This window comes from Chaetura pelagica, unplaced genomic scaffold, assembly GCF_000747805.2.
Source record: "Chaetura pelagica isolate M959 unplaced genomic scaffold, ChaPel_1.0 scaffold296, whole genome shotgun sequence".
Classification (NCBI taxonomy): Eukaryota; Metazoa; Chordata; class Aves; order Apodiformes; family Apodidae; genus Chaetura; species Chaetura pelagica.
In genome coordinates, this window is record NW_009953648.1 from 353769 (window position 1) to 367079 (window position 13311).

The 13311-nt window shown below is 51.9% G+C and overlaps 2 protein-coding genes across 2 annotated transcripts in view; one reads left to right on the forward strand and one right to left on the reverse strand.

Annotated features, from left to right (window-relative positions):
• SLC23A1 (solute carrier family 23 (ascorbic acid transporter), member 1) overlaps positions 1-3400 on the forward strand; it is an 11054-nt gene extending 7654 nt beyond the window's left edge. The window contains exons 4-16 of the mRNA XM_009999954.1: positions 414-481; positions 593-750; positions 833-921; positions 1002-1069; positions 1156-1337; positions 1440-1560; positions 1678-1834; positions 2022-2169; positions 2259-2364; positions 2442-2571; positions 2701-2844; positions 2975-3070; positions 3153-3400. Coding sequence (XP_009998256.1) covers positions 414-481; positions 593-750; positions 833-921; positions 1002-1069; positions 1156-1337; positions 1440-1560; positions 1678-1834; positions 2022-2169; positions 2259-2364; positions 2442-2571; positions 2701-2844; positions 2975-3070; positions 3153-3400 — 1715 coding nt within the window. The remainder of the gene's footprint in view (positions 1-413; positions 482-592; positions 751-832; positions 922-1001; positions 1070-1155; positions 1338-1439; positions 1561-1677; positions 1835-2021; positions 2170-2258; positions 2365-2441; positions 2572-2700; positions 2845-2974; positions 3071-3152) is intronic.
• A 2942-nt stretch (positions 3401-6342) lies between these two features.
• Positions 6343-10597, reverse strand: PAIP2 (poly(A) binding protein interacting protein 2). The gene is made up of 3 exons (XM_009999941.1): positions 10440-10597; positions 7974-8153; positions 6343-6730 (listed from the first exon to the last, which is right to left on the reverse strand). The coding sequence occupies exons 1-3, from the start codon at positions 10575-10577 to the stop codon at positions 6665-6667; spliced, it is 384 nt and encodes a 127-aa protein (XP_009998243.1). The 5' UTR covers positions 10578-10597; the 3' UTR covers positions 6343-6664.
• Positions 10598-13311: the final 2714 nt, after the last annotated feature.

The window sequence follows — 13311 nt, forward strand, 5'->3', positions numbered from 1 at the left end:
GCACGTGCTGAGCGGTAGCTCCGTGGCCCTTGTGTCACTGGGGCAGAGCCCAGCCCCATTCCCATGGGACACCCAAGACGACACTGACCTGGCTCCCACCTCACCCTTGCTGCCAGAATGGGAACTCAGTCGTGACCCCCACCAGCCCCCAGCATCCCCCTGGGAAGGAGCTGCCTGCAGCAGGCAGGGTGAGTACTGGGGCACCCCCAAACCCTTCAGTAATGCAGCGTTGGGTGGAGACCAGCCTGCTGGGACCCCTTCCCACCCCCACGGGTGCAAGGGCTCCCATGAGGCTGTCTGTGCCACCAGCTGGGAAAGTGCAGAGTGTTCCCAGCCCCTGGGCTAAGCTGGGGCTGAGCTGTGCCCCCCTGCCTGCCAGGACCCCGGGGTGGCTGCCGGGCTCCCCCGGCCAGAGGTGAACATGCTCTACAGGATTGAGGACGTGCCCCCCTGGTACCTCTGCATCCTGCTCGGCTTCCAGGTACGGCCTGGAAGGGGGTTACACCCCACCTAGACAGGGCCTGAGTCCCCACTCCCCACAGCGTGGACCCCCCCGGTCCCTGGACCTGCTGAGCCCCCCCTTGCCCCCCAGCACTACCTGACCTGCTTCAGTGGCACCATCGCCGTCCCCTTCCTGCTGGCTGAGAGCCTGTGCGTCGGCAAGGACCAGCTCACCGTCAGCTACCTCATCGGCACCATCTTCACCTGTGTTGGCATCACCACCCTCATCCAGACCACCGTGGGGATCAGGTAGATCTTCAGCCCCTGGCAGAGACCCCCTGGCCCATCCCCAGGCCCTGGGCACAGGCATCCCCTCTTGTCCCCTCCCCAGGCTGCCCCTCTTCCAGGCGAGTGCCCTGGCTTTCCTGGTCCCTGCCAAGTCCATCCTGGCCCTGGAGAAGTGGAGATGCCCACCTGAAGGTGAGGGCAGAGGGGCTGCAGGGGGGGCTCCAGCCACTCCCCACCCTCAGGGCACCACCTCACCCCCCCTCCATCCCCAGAGCAGATCTATGGCAACTGGACGCTGCCCCTCAACACCTCTCACATCTGGCAGCCCCGCATGCAGGAGGTACGTCTCACCACCATCCCCGGGGGGGGACCCCTAAATCGCCCACAGGGTGCTGACCATCTATCTTCCTTTTCCGTGCCCTGCAGATCCAGGGGGCCATCGTGGTGTCCAGCCTGGTGGAGGTGGCCATCGGGCTGCTGGGGCTGCCCGGGGCACTGCTCAGCTACATCGGGCCTCTGACCGTCACACCCACCGTCTCCCTCATCGGCCTCTCCGTCTTCCAGGCAGCGGGCGAGCGGGCTGGCTCCCACTGGGGCATCGCTGCGCTGTAGGGCACGGGGGGACCGGGGGGTTGGGCTGCCCCCCCCGGAGCCAGCAGCACGCTGCGGGCACGAGGGACCTGGTCTTTCCCTTCTCCCCTCCCACCCAGGACCATCTTCCTGATCGTCCTGTTTGCCCAGTACCTGCAGCACGTCACCCTGCGCCTGCCCGGCTACCGGCGAGGCCGCGGCTTCGTCCTGCTCCGTGTCCAGATCTTCAAGTTGTTCCCGGTAGGGACTGGCTGGGAGCTGCTGGGTCCTTGGGGGGAGGTCCCAAAAATCCTCCCCCCCCCCCCCCCCTTTTACACCCCATGGGTTTGTAAGTGACACGGGTCTCTGCCCCTACAGATCATCATGGCCATCATGGTGGTGTGGTTGCTCTGCTACGTGCTGACACGTGCCAGCGTCTTCCCCAGCCAGCCCGAGGCCTATGGCTACAAGGCCAGGACAGATGCCCGGGGGGAGATCCTGTCCGTGGCACCCTGGTTTCGGGTCCCCTACCCCTGTGAGTGCCAGGCAGCCCTGTGGCACGCGGGACCCCCAAAACACCCCTTCACCCCTTGGGGAACCTGGCACAGCATCACCAGGGCTTGGAGCACCTGGGAGGGCCCTGAAGCAGTGCTGGTGATCAGCAGGGGGGACAGGTCCCAAGGTGCCCTCCACCCTGACAACCTGCTCTGCCCACCAAGCAGGCCAGTGGGGTCTGCCCAAGGTGACCTCAGCAGCCGTGCTGGGAATGTTCAGTGCCACCCTGGCAGGCATCATCGAGTCCATCGGGGACTACTACTCCTGTGCCCGGCTGGCAGGGGCCCCACCGCCCCCCGGGCACGCCATTAACAGGTACATCCAGCTGCTGGTACCCTGCCCAGGCCCTGGCACCAGCACAGGAGGGAAGCAGCAAGGACCAGCTTGTTTGTGTTCTTCCCCAGGGGCATTTTCACTGAAGGCATCTCCTGCATCATCGCGGGGCTGCTGGGGACTGGCAACGGCTCCACCTCCTCCAGCCCCAACATTGGTGTCCTGGGCATCACAAAGGTACTGGGGCTGGGGAGGCATCCTGGCTCGGTGCTGGAGGACAGGTGCTGTCACTTGCTGCTGGTCTCTCTGTGCAGGTGGGGAGTAGGAGGGTGATCCAGTACGGGGCTGGCATCATGCTGGTGCTGGGGACTATTGGCAAGTTCACAGCGCTCTTCGCCTCCCTGCCCGACCCCATCCTCGGCGGGATGTTCTGCACCTTGTTCGGTAACCTCAGCGCGCCAAACCCCACCAGCCCCAGGACACTTCCCAGGGGATTCCAGGGGCTGGAGAACCCGAGGGATGCAAGGGTGGGCTTTGGGGGGTCGGGGTCAAGCAGCCTGTCTCTGTTGGCAGGAATGATCACGGCCGTCGGCCTCTCCAACCTGCAGTTCGTCGACATGAACTCCTCCCGCAACCTCTTCGTGCTGGGCTTTGCCATGTTTTTCGGGCTGACACTGCCCAACTACCTGGATTCCCACCCCAAGGCCATTCACACAGGTACCAGCCCACCCGGGTTTTTTTTGGGGTGGTTAGAGAGGGAGGGGAGGGCAGAACAGGTAAGCACTGATTAATTAGGCCAAATCCGGCTTGTCGCAGCGCGCCCCGGCTCAGTCCCGCGCTCTCGCAGGTGTCCCCGAGCTGGACCAGATCCTGACAGTGCTGCTCACGACTGAGATGTTCGTCGGGGGAACCATCGCCTTCATCCTGGACAACACTATCCCGGGTAATTAAAGCCGATTAATTTTGGGTTAGAGCTGCAAGAGGGGATGGCAGGGGCCGGGGCCAACATGGTGCTGCCACTGCAGGGACGCAGGAGGAGCGAGGGCTGGTGCAGTGGAAGGCGGGAGCGCACGCGGACAGCACAGGCAGAGCCAACCTGAGGAGCTACGACTTCCCCTTCGGGATGAGCGTGGTGAGGAGAAGCCGGTGGCTGAAGCACCTGCCTATCTGCCCCGTGTTCACCGGGTTCAGGGCCCGGGGGAAGGGCGGCGAAGCAGGGGCTGCGGAGGCGCCGGACGGCACGGACGGGCTCTCTGTGTGCACCAAGGTCTGAGCCTGGGCAGTGCTCGTGTCCCGGCGCTGGGCAAGCCAAGCCAGGCTCCTGAGGGTGCTGTCCCGAGTTCTTTAGCATCCACCAAGTCCAAAGGCAAAAGGTTCTGGTGTTCATCTGGAATGCAGGGCTAGGGCAACTCAACGGTGCCTTTTGGGGACATCCCCAGCTCCTGGGGTACTGGCCCGGGGACCCCCCGTGTCATTGTTCCACCTCAAGCTGCAGCTGGTCAAGACCTGCTCAGCACTTGCTCAAGCTCATCAGGAACCACCAGAGCCCCCAGTTCCCACCCGGGGCCAGGAGCTCCCACAGTGTACCCTTGGCTCCAGCAGGGCAGCCAACGCGAGCACTGGGCAGGGCTCAGGACCCAGCCTGGTGTTGGGATGCTCATTTTGAAATCATTCATTAAAAACAAGTATTAAAAATTCAAGCCCACTTGCTCTGCCAGTGTCTTTCCTGTGTCCTGCACTGCTCCCTCATCCCTTCTGCAGGGGCTCCTGCAGCTTTCCATGCTCCCTCCTGGGCTGCCCAACACAGACACACTAAATGTTGTCCAGCACTAGCTCCTGCGTGGGCTTCTGTCCCAGCCTGGGTGCAGGGTGGGGGAGGCTCAGCACAAGCCCTTGGCAAACCCATCCAGCTTTGGGGAACACTGGATGGTGGCTCCAGCCCAGCAGCACTGCTTGGAGCAGCCAGTTGGTTTCCAGGTTGGTTTCCATTTCTGGGCTTGGGTTTAGCACCAAAATGCAAAGCTAAAGCCAGCACTAGATGTCCCTGTCACAGCCTGTCTGTGGTGACACGGACACACACTCCCTCTCCAGCTAGAGCAGGAGAGTAGAAGTGAGAAAACCCATGGCTCAAGACACAGTTTCATAAGTGAAGAAGGGAAAAAAAATAACGACCCAGAGCTCCAAAATGATGCAAATGCACTCACCACCTCCCACGGGCACAGCAGTGGCTCTGGGCAGTGAAGAGCCCTGTCTCCTCCCCTCCTAGTTTGTTGCTCTGCAATGCACCTTTGGTCAGTGGAGTCCCCTCCCAGCTCCCTGCCCACTTCCAGCCTGCTCTTTGGGGCTGGAGCAGGAAGAGAAACCTCTCCATGGTGCAAGTGCCATCCAGCAACAGCCAAAACACCAGTGTGCTGTCACCTCTGCTGCAGTGACAAACCCCAGGGGCTGACAGGGAGACCAGCAGCTCTTGCCCAGCAGAGACCAGTTCAGCTCCTCAAGAAACCTTCCTGGGTTATGGAAAAAAAAAACAGGAAAAAAAGAACCCAAAGCAAAGGCAGGAAAGTGTGGTGAAGCTGGTGGTTTCACAAGGAGTTCGTGGTTTCACAAGGAGCTGGTTCCCAGATGCAGCAACTCAGTTGCAAGTTGCCCTGAGCTAATTGCACCCAGGCCTGAAACTTGCGCGGAAGCTCAGCAACTGCTGCTGGGTTCTCTGGTGGAACTCCTGCTAAAAATAAACTGGGGTACAGTAGGATGTTATTTCCTGACCTTCTGTCTTTCCATGCTCAAGTCTAAACTATTTCCAAGTCAGTGGAAACGCCAGAGTAGTTTTGCTCCTTCCAGGATCTCAGGTGAGGAAGGGAGAAGGGAACAAACACTCTGGAAGGAGCCTAGGATAATTGCAATTAGCATTTTGGAGAGGAAAAGCAAAATGAGTTGGTCTGACTGAATTCCTGAGGGGTTCCTTCACCTGGAGCAAGCCCTGTTCAGGAATGTGGTCAAGCTGTAGCTACCACCTGTGAAAGGCTCCCCCCTATTCTGCAGGACTTCTGAAGTGTTTCCAGCTGCTTTCATCACAGCTTAAAAAACCAGAAGGTATTAACAGTGAGGTTGGGCAAAGTTACAGAGCAAGAATGGATCAGAATGGTACCTGAGGGGTGGCCCAGACCCTCCTGGCAGCTCCTGGCACCCCGTGCCAGGCAGCCGTGGCTTTCTATAGTGGGACTGCCCAGTGCTGCCAGCAGCCAGGGAGCTGGATGGGGATCAGCAGCTGGGAGAACCAAGGAAAATACATCCAGGCAAACACATCAAGCAGGAGAAAGAGCAATCCCAGTCCAAGCCCAGAGGAACATGTTGGGCTATCGTTTTACAAAGAGGCGCCGCATCCATCGTGCCATCCCTCCCTGTCCCTGCCAGAGGAGCTGCCAGGTGAGGTGCAGAATCAGGAGCCAGGCACCACATCAGTTCTACTCTTATTTATTTTTTTAAATATTTTTGAAAAAATATAATTTTTTTACAATATTTTCAACTTAAACACTATTCACACTGAACACGTATGGCAGCTTAACCTACCCGAATATGAAGTTTAAGAAGCCAAAACTGTTCTAGCTTTTATTAAAAGAAAAAAAAATAAAATAAACCAAAACAAAGAAAAAAAAAACAACCCAAAACAAAACGAAAAAACCAAAAGTTGTTGTGCTGTAGACTATTGTGTAGTGATGATTAAACAAAGCAAGGGAAAAGCACCACTCAAATCACTAATGCTAGGGTTTCCTTGGTTAAATCCAGCTGTGATAAAGTTGTATGCTAAAAGTTACATAGGCAGCACTATGTACCCTCGGGGTTCCTGGAAGAAATTATGATGAAAACTCCCATCTCCTGTGACCTGATTAAGAAAGTGACAGCTTGCTAAACATGATCTCACACTGCAAAGGTATACAGGGAATTCCTTCCTCCTGCTGGCTGGGATGTTAGTTCAGTAGCTGAGATCTACGACTCTGCTCAGGTCTGTAACGTTTCTGTTCAAGCTCATGCTGCTCAAAAGGAGCACGACGTTTTTGAAGGGGGGAAATTAACATCAGTAACAATACTGGTATTCCAAGGGGAAGTTAGCTAATTTGCATAACAATCAGAGATCCTTTCGCTTAAGGCATGATCAGGTGCAAACTAGCACCAGTTAACACATCTTTAGTTTAAAAACAGACCATCCTTAGCAAATTCCAGAGTCCTGTTTAAAAAGACAGAGTCTACAGAAGGTTTTTATTAACGTGGTACTTTTGTCTTAACTTGACTGGTGCTTTCTTACCTCACTGTCCTCCTCTCCAGAGCCAGGATCCAATTATGTTTCCATTAAACTTTTGACAGATTTACTTAGTAACAGTCTCAGCACTTTAATTGAGCATGCAAGACTAACAAAACTTTGGCAATGCATAAGTGTAACACAGTGACAAGAAGAGAGAGCTTTTACAATTAAATCTTCTAATACTGGCTTCACAGTGTGGAAATTGTGCTACATCCACCAAGAGAGGGCCCAGTCTACTCAAATATTTAAGTACTTCACCCCAGGAACAAACTCCTTTGCGTTTGGATTCAGATTACTCTTGACCTGAAGAAGGGAAAAACAGAAGAGCAGCTGGATCATGATTTTCATCTCACATTTTCAAGCTGTATGCAATTCCTGGGGGATTTCCAGGATCTGTAAACTTCCAGTTTACAGATTTGGAGTCACAATGAGGCACAGATTAGGGCTTCTGCATACACCCAAAGCCCCTAAAGCCCACTCCCCTGTGCTAGCACCAGAATCATCCACCACCATCTAGCACCACGTGGATGTTTTAGTCAGATAAGGGATTAGGGAATAAGACACAAGAAAACCCCGGGGAAGGCACCAAAACCAGCAACTTTGCTTCTTGCTGAAATCACTTTTTCTGAGGCTGAGCTGTTCAAACGTGCCATGAGGTTTTTAGACATTGCTTATAAAGGCAAAAGGAGACTTGGTCTAGGAACTTGAGCCCCTGAACATACTTGAGCAGTGTGTTGATTTTTTTCAGTTTCTATGTCTGTGACTGCCCTGTCCACTCTGCAAGCCTCTGCTCTGCACTGCCCTGCAGCTCCAGGTGGGCAGCCAGTGCCTCCAAAATGAGCTCTTCATCAGGAAGAAATGGAGGATTAGGCTTCCATGCTCCTAATTGAGTCTGAAAGTGTTGTCTGCAGCTGCTTAAGCTTGGAAAAGTGAAGGTTTGTATCTGAATTTCACAGCAGTTACATGACATGATAGTTTTTGTACTCTGCATTTTGTTAGGGAAAATCTGTACACACTGTCCTTCCCTTTCAGTTAAGCTCTGGGCAGAAGTCACACACAGCAACAAACAGGGAAATAATTTACTGCTCTCCTCACCCTTAAGATCTCTACAAAGAGACCTGCTATGGTTCCCATGATCCAAACCAGGCCTGGGGACATGGCTCATATACCTACCCAACACCTTAACTGTTGACAGATGCTGCATTAGATTCCTGCAGTCCTGTCCTCAAATTGCACCTCACAGGGTCAAGGTGCCTCCCTCACTGCCCTTCCCTCAGAACCTGCTACACATTCCCCAAGCCACTGGGATTTATGCCATGGGCTAGGAAAGGCACCAGGTGGTTATGAAGACAACTACTGAATAGGTCACACCACTTGAGGAAACATCCCTTATCCAACCATTCCACATTTACACCCCCAAAGCCAGGCACCATTTGAGAGCCTCTGGCCTATGTGCAAAGGATTTTCTCTTGTCAATCAACAGCAAAACCAGCCTTGGACTAGGAGAGATGTCAAGTTTTAGTGTAGGATGAGAAACTGAATTTACCACCAGATCCTCCAGTGATGAGCTGTCACTGATAACAAGGTCATTGAACTGGTCCTGGATTTGATCCATTGTTTGTGGGAGATCACGGGCTGGAATAAACCACTCGTGCTCCTCCTCTTCTTCCAGCATCTCCTGGAAGCAGCGCTCAATAAATTCTTCTTCCCACAACTCCTCTTCAATCTACACAACAAGAAACTGCTTCATCAACAGACTTACCGAGACCAAGGTTTGTGCACCCAGCTGACCTTTCTAGCTGTGCAACAGAACTTCTAGCAGAAACCCACTCTGTGCTGCAGGAGGGCAAGGGGCTTTGATTTGTTTATGTAAAAAAGTGCTCTGTTGCAGGAACTTGAGCTGCAGTTAAAAGGGAGTGGCAGGAGAAGCCCTCAGCCCCAACTGTTTTGTCTGCACAAGCTCAAGAAGAAGGAAAATATTGATTCCAGGTGAAAATTTCAAGCTATCAACTTGTCTGGACTGAACTCACTGCAAGTATGAGGAAAAAAAAACAGGGACAACACATACAGTCAGGCACACTCCCCAGGAAACGGTCCTGCAAGACTCCTGGGAAAAAAATAACCACTGGCTGTCACTTGGAATGGGGAACAAGAAGCATCTCCTCAGCTGTGGATTATGAGCCCACCCAATATAGTTCTCCTAAGGAGCTCCACATGATCTTAGCAGTTGTTAAGAACACTGACCTACTGCACTATAAGCAGGACAAAGCAAGTGATGCAGAACTGACATGCATTGCAAAGACTAAAGGAAAGTTTTGCTTGGTTGTTCAGTAAACAAGCTCTGGAGGGAGTTCATCCTGACAAATTTTCCATGTCCTGCATCACAGTTCTTGAGAATGGAAAGCAGGGGAATAGAAGCTGGTGTGAATGACTTGCCAGACACAGGAGAGTGGAAAAACGATTCAGTTCAGATGTAACAGTTCACTCAGTGGAAGCTCAAACAAGTTTTCCTATTCAGCCTTGACTCTGAAATTGAACACGTACTTGATCTGCAAGTGGAAATGCAGTTCCATACCACAGATACCCAATCCAAGGAGGTCACGCCAGAGAATTCAGGATTCCTGTCAAATCTGGGTCCCCAGGGCTTGGGGCAAACACATCAGCTCCCCTCGTGCTCAGGATGCTCAGCTTCAGGGAACAGGGACTCATTTCTGTGTGCTCTAAGCCACTGTCCAGACATTGTCCAGAAAAATCCCACATGAAACACTAACTCAGGCATTTCCCTCAGTAAAGCACCCCAGCCAGGAGAGCACTCTCCCAACAATCCTTCTTCCCTCTGTGTGGGTACCAGGTAGCCATGGGCACACAGCCACAAGCCAGTGTTACAGCAGGGTTGGCCCAGCTCCATGTATTTTGTTACATGGTTGTACACCTGCAGATGTCTCCAAGGGCAGCTCCACAAGTACTACATAGTGTTTAAAACCCCAAATGTCTTGAAATTAATATTGCCTGTTCATATTTTCCAGCCCAAGTTTAACTTGTTCAGATTCACACAGAGATATGTGCCTGCAGCAACAGATGACCAGGCTGCCATGTGGTATTTGCCTGAGTAAGATTCTCCCCCTCATGCTCCCATCTTTCCTCTCTGAAAATGTACCTGAAAAAATAGTATACTCATGGCACAACTCCTCTCCTTCCTGAAGAACTACACATCCTATGTGCCAGCTACAGTATAGTCCCCAAGGAAGAAAAACCCATCAATCAGGAAACAACACTGAGACCACCCTGGTGTGTGTACCAGATAATTTAGATTTTATGAGCAACCTGAATTTCAGATTAGCTTTGGGCCCTGCTGGCACCCACAAGAGAGTAGCAGCCATCTCCTGTTTCAGAAGCTCCAGCACAACCACCCTGTGCAGGAGTGCAGAGAGAGCAGCCACCTGAGTACAAAGATCAAGCTGATTAGGAAAGGGGTGGTGGGGAGAAGAAGGCTGAGAGCCCAGCTGCAAGGTGCCTGATGAAGCTGAGGCCTCCTTCCAACCCAGCTGCCAGATACTCAAGTATTAAGCAACCAAGAGGACTATCACTCAACAGCTATGTTCCCCAACTCCCTGGGGAACAACAGCCCTGCTGAGCAGGCAGGTAAGCACCTGCACGTATCCAGGTCAGCACCACCACAGCCAGCATGTCCACACATGTGCAGCCTCTGCAGCTCAGCGAGATCCCTCCCTTCCAAAGTGCCACATTAAAGTCTGACAACTATTTTTTTTTCCCTCCCTCCTGCAGAAGTAGGGAATCAATGGAGGCATTACAACATGCCCCACTTTATGTATTTTCCACCAAGATGACAGAAAATAGGCATTTATTGCCAGAGAGAACTGGGATCTGTCTGCTCCCCCCATTATCCCAGCAGGCCTGTCTGAAAACCCTGTCTCCAAAGGACTCCCAGCCTTGCACCCTGGGCCACAGCACCTCTCCCTTCATCTGGAGAATGGAAAGGCACATCACTTGCCTGCCTGTTGAACTCCTCTTCATTCTCCATCCACATATACTCCGCAAAGGGATTGTCATCTTCATGGGAATGACCATTTATGATCACATCTTCACTGATGATGCTTGGGCTGGTACTGCTGCGACTTGGATCTTTCATGGCTGCGCCTTTTGACTGGAGGTCTGCAATTAGGAAATGCAGCTGTTGGGATGTGCAGATTGGTCCATGTCCCTGCCCTGAGGGAGGGCTGCCCCCCCAGGCCCCTGGGTATCCTCATTGTCACTCAACAGCTATGTTCCCCAACTCCCTGGGGAACAACAGCCCTGCTGAGCAGGCAGGTAAGCACCTGCACGTATCCAGGTCAGCACCACCACAGCCAGCATGTCCACACATGTGCAGCCTCTGCAGCTCAGCGAGATCCCTCCCTTCCAAAGTGCCACATTAAAGTCTGACAACTATTTTTTTTTCCCTCCCTCCTGCAGAAGTAGGGAATCAATGGAGGCATTACAACATGCCCCACTTTCTGTATTTTCCACCAAGATGACAGAAAATAGGCATTTATTGCCAGAGAGAACTGGGATCTGTCTGCTCCCCCCATTATCCCAGCAGGCCTGTCTGAAAACCCTGTCTCCAAAGGACTCCCAGCCTTGCACCCTGGGCCACAGCACCTCTCCCTTCATCTGGAGAATGGAAAGGCACATCACTTGCCTGCCTGTTGAACTCCTCTTCATTCTCCATCCACATATACTCCGCAAAGGGATTGTCATCTTCATGGGAATGACCATTTATGATCACATCTTCACTGATGATGCTTGGGCTGGTACTGCTGCGACTTGGATCTTTCATGGCTGCGCCTTTTGACTGGAGGTCTGCAATTAGGAAATGCAGCTGTTGGGATGTGCAGATTGGTCCATGTCCCTGCCCTGAGGGAGGGCTGCCCCCCCAGGCCCCTGGGTATCCTCATTGTGAGGGCAGCAGAGCAGCTCTGCTCATCACAGCAAGTGAGTATCAAACACTCTTTCCATAATACACAGATTCCAGTGACAAATCATTTCCCAAACTAAGCCTCCCCCAAATCAGCAAATGTCAAGCACCAAGACCAAAGAGAAGTGACAGGGGGAAAAAAAAGGCAAGCAGAAGGAAAGTATTTAAAGCAACGTTCCAGAAACAAAAGCAAAATGTTTTCTGAAATAAAGCTCCCACCTGACTTTCAACAAAGTCCCCTGGAAACAAACTGCCCGGTGCCTGCAGTGGGCAGCACGCCAGGGGATTTTCCAAGGATACCCTTGGTAGAGGAAACTTGGTGTGACTTTCAGTCTATGCAAACTGAGTTATGGGATCTCACAAACCAAGGTCCACAGCCTCCTCCCTGCTGGGAAACCTCCCAAGTGTGGCAGAAACCATTGCAGACCAATTCCTCCCAGAGCCAGGCTGGCATAGCAGTTCCTACAGCCAGCTTGTTGGCAAAAGCCCACAGACTGGGAAGCTGCAGGTAAGGAAGACAGGATGTGCTTTCCACTCATCCCACATCATTAACATGGATGGAGTCATGCCCCACACTCCTGTGTCCCACCACGACAGGTGGGATCACCCCAGAGCAAAGGCAGGGCAATTCCTGCCTCTTGGTCTGCAGGAATGGCATGGCAGCCTTTCCACACACCTCCATGATCCTTGAAATCTGGAGTTGAGACACCCAAGTCTGAGACAGTGTTGCTGTTTTTCCTGTACCAGCACAGAGATCAATACTGGAAAAGGTCACTATATGGAGATACTAACAGTGCCACTGTTGGTATTTTTTTTTTAACATGATACAAAGATGTGACGTAATGAGCTAAAAAAATATAAAATCAAACCTGAATGTTCTTTTAGTGCTAAAAACTCACAATGAAACGATGCAGCAGATAGTGAAAATGTATTTATTTTCCTCTCAAATCAGTGTTTTAGCTCCTTGGCTGCATATCAAAAAGTGACTTATGTGGAGAACAGTGTATCAAAATACAGCCCCCATTGTTGTTAGAACACAAGGGCTTATCATGTAGCAGCTCATATTTTCTCTTTGTATTTCAGTTGGTCCTGTTATCTATGGAATTAATAAAAGTTTTGGTTCAAAATGTTTCCTTGCTGATGCCAGGTCAAAGGCCTGTCCCATCCCAACCATCAATTAAGAAGCACACAAGAAAAAGGAGGAAGCACAAAGAAAAAGGAGTTTGCCTGGTGTGCATTTATCCAAGGTTTTCAAATCAAAGGCAAATCCCAGCACAGAAGTCACTCCAGCTCCCTGGGAAGTACAAGAAATGAGAGCAGAACCTGGGTATTCTAGCAAGAGAAAACAGGTTCTTTTTGATGTTCTTTCCAAACAAACTCACAAAGGATTCCTGGCAGCTTTTAACACAAAACAGGAAAAGACATTGCATTTAACATCCCAATTCAAGCCTGAAATGCCTTCAAGCAACTTCAGCTGTTCACAAGCTACCAAACAGGATGGCATCATAGAAATAAAATACCTCACAGCCTAAAAAGCCCCATTTATTTATTTACTAAAAACTAGTTTTTCACCTTTTTGTGTGTGGAATGGATCTTGATGCCAACGTTCCCCTGGGCTTTCTGCACACCAACAATTCACAGGTGCTTAACTCAGCATTGGCAGCACCAGGCACAATTCCACAGAACTTGTGTCCCAAGACCAGCCCATGTAGGTAAAACAACTAAAACATCCCACCTGTCTGTGTAAAACCTTGAAAGGTTCATTTGCTGAACCACAAAGCTCGTTTTCCAATTTCTTAAAATGTTCCCATAGAACAGGAGCTATTTGCTCTAGGAGGGGAGGGGAGAGAAGTTCAGGGTTTCCCATTTGGACTGAAACAACTTTTTCCATTCCTGCTCAACGACAAGG

Coding starts and splice junctions, on each gene's coding strand:
- PAIP2 (XM_009999941.1), bottom strand. CDS start 10,577: ATGAAAGATCCAAGTCGCAGCAGTACCAGCCCAAGCATCATCAGTGAA. Junction 8,154..10,439: donor AAGAGGAGTTCAACAGGCAG/GCAAGTGATGTG, acceptor CTTGTTGTGTAG/ATTGAAGAGGAGTTGTGGGA. Junction 6,731..7,973: donor CATCACTGGAGGATCTGGTG/GTAAATTCAGTT, acceptor TCCCTTCTTCAG/GTCAAGAGTAATCTGAATCC.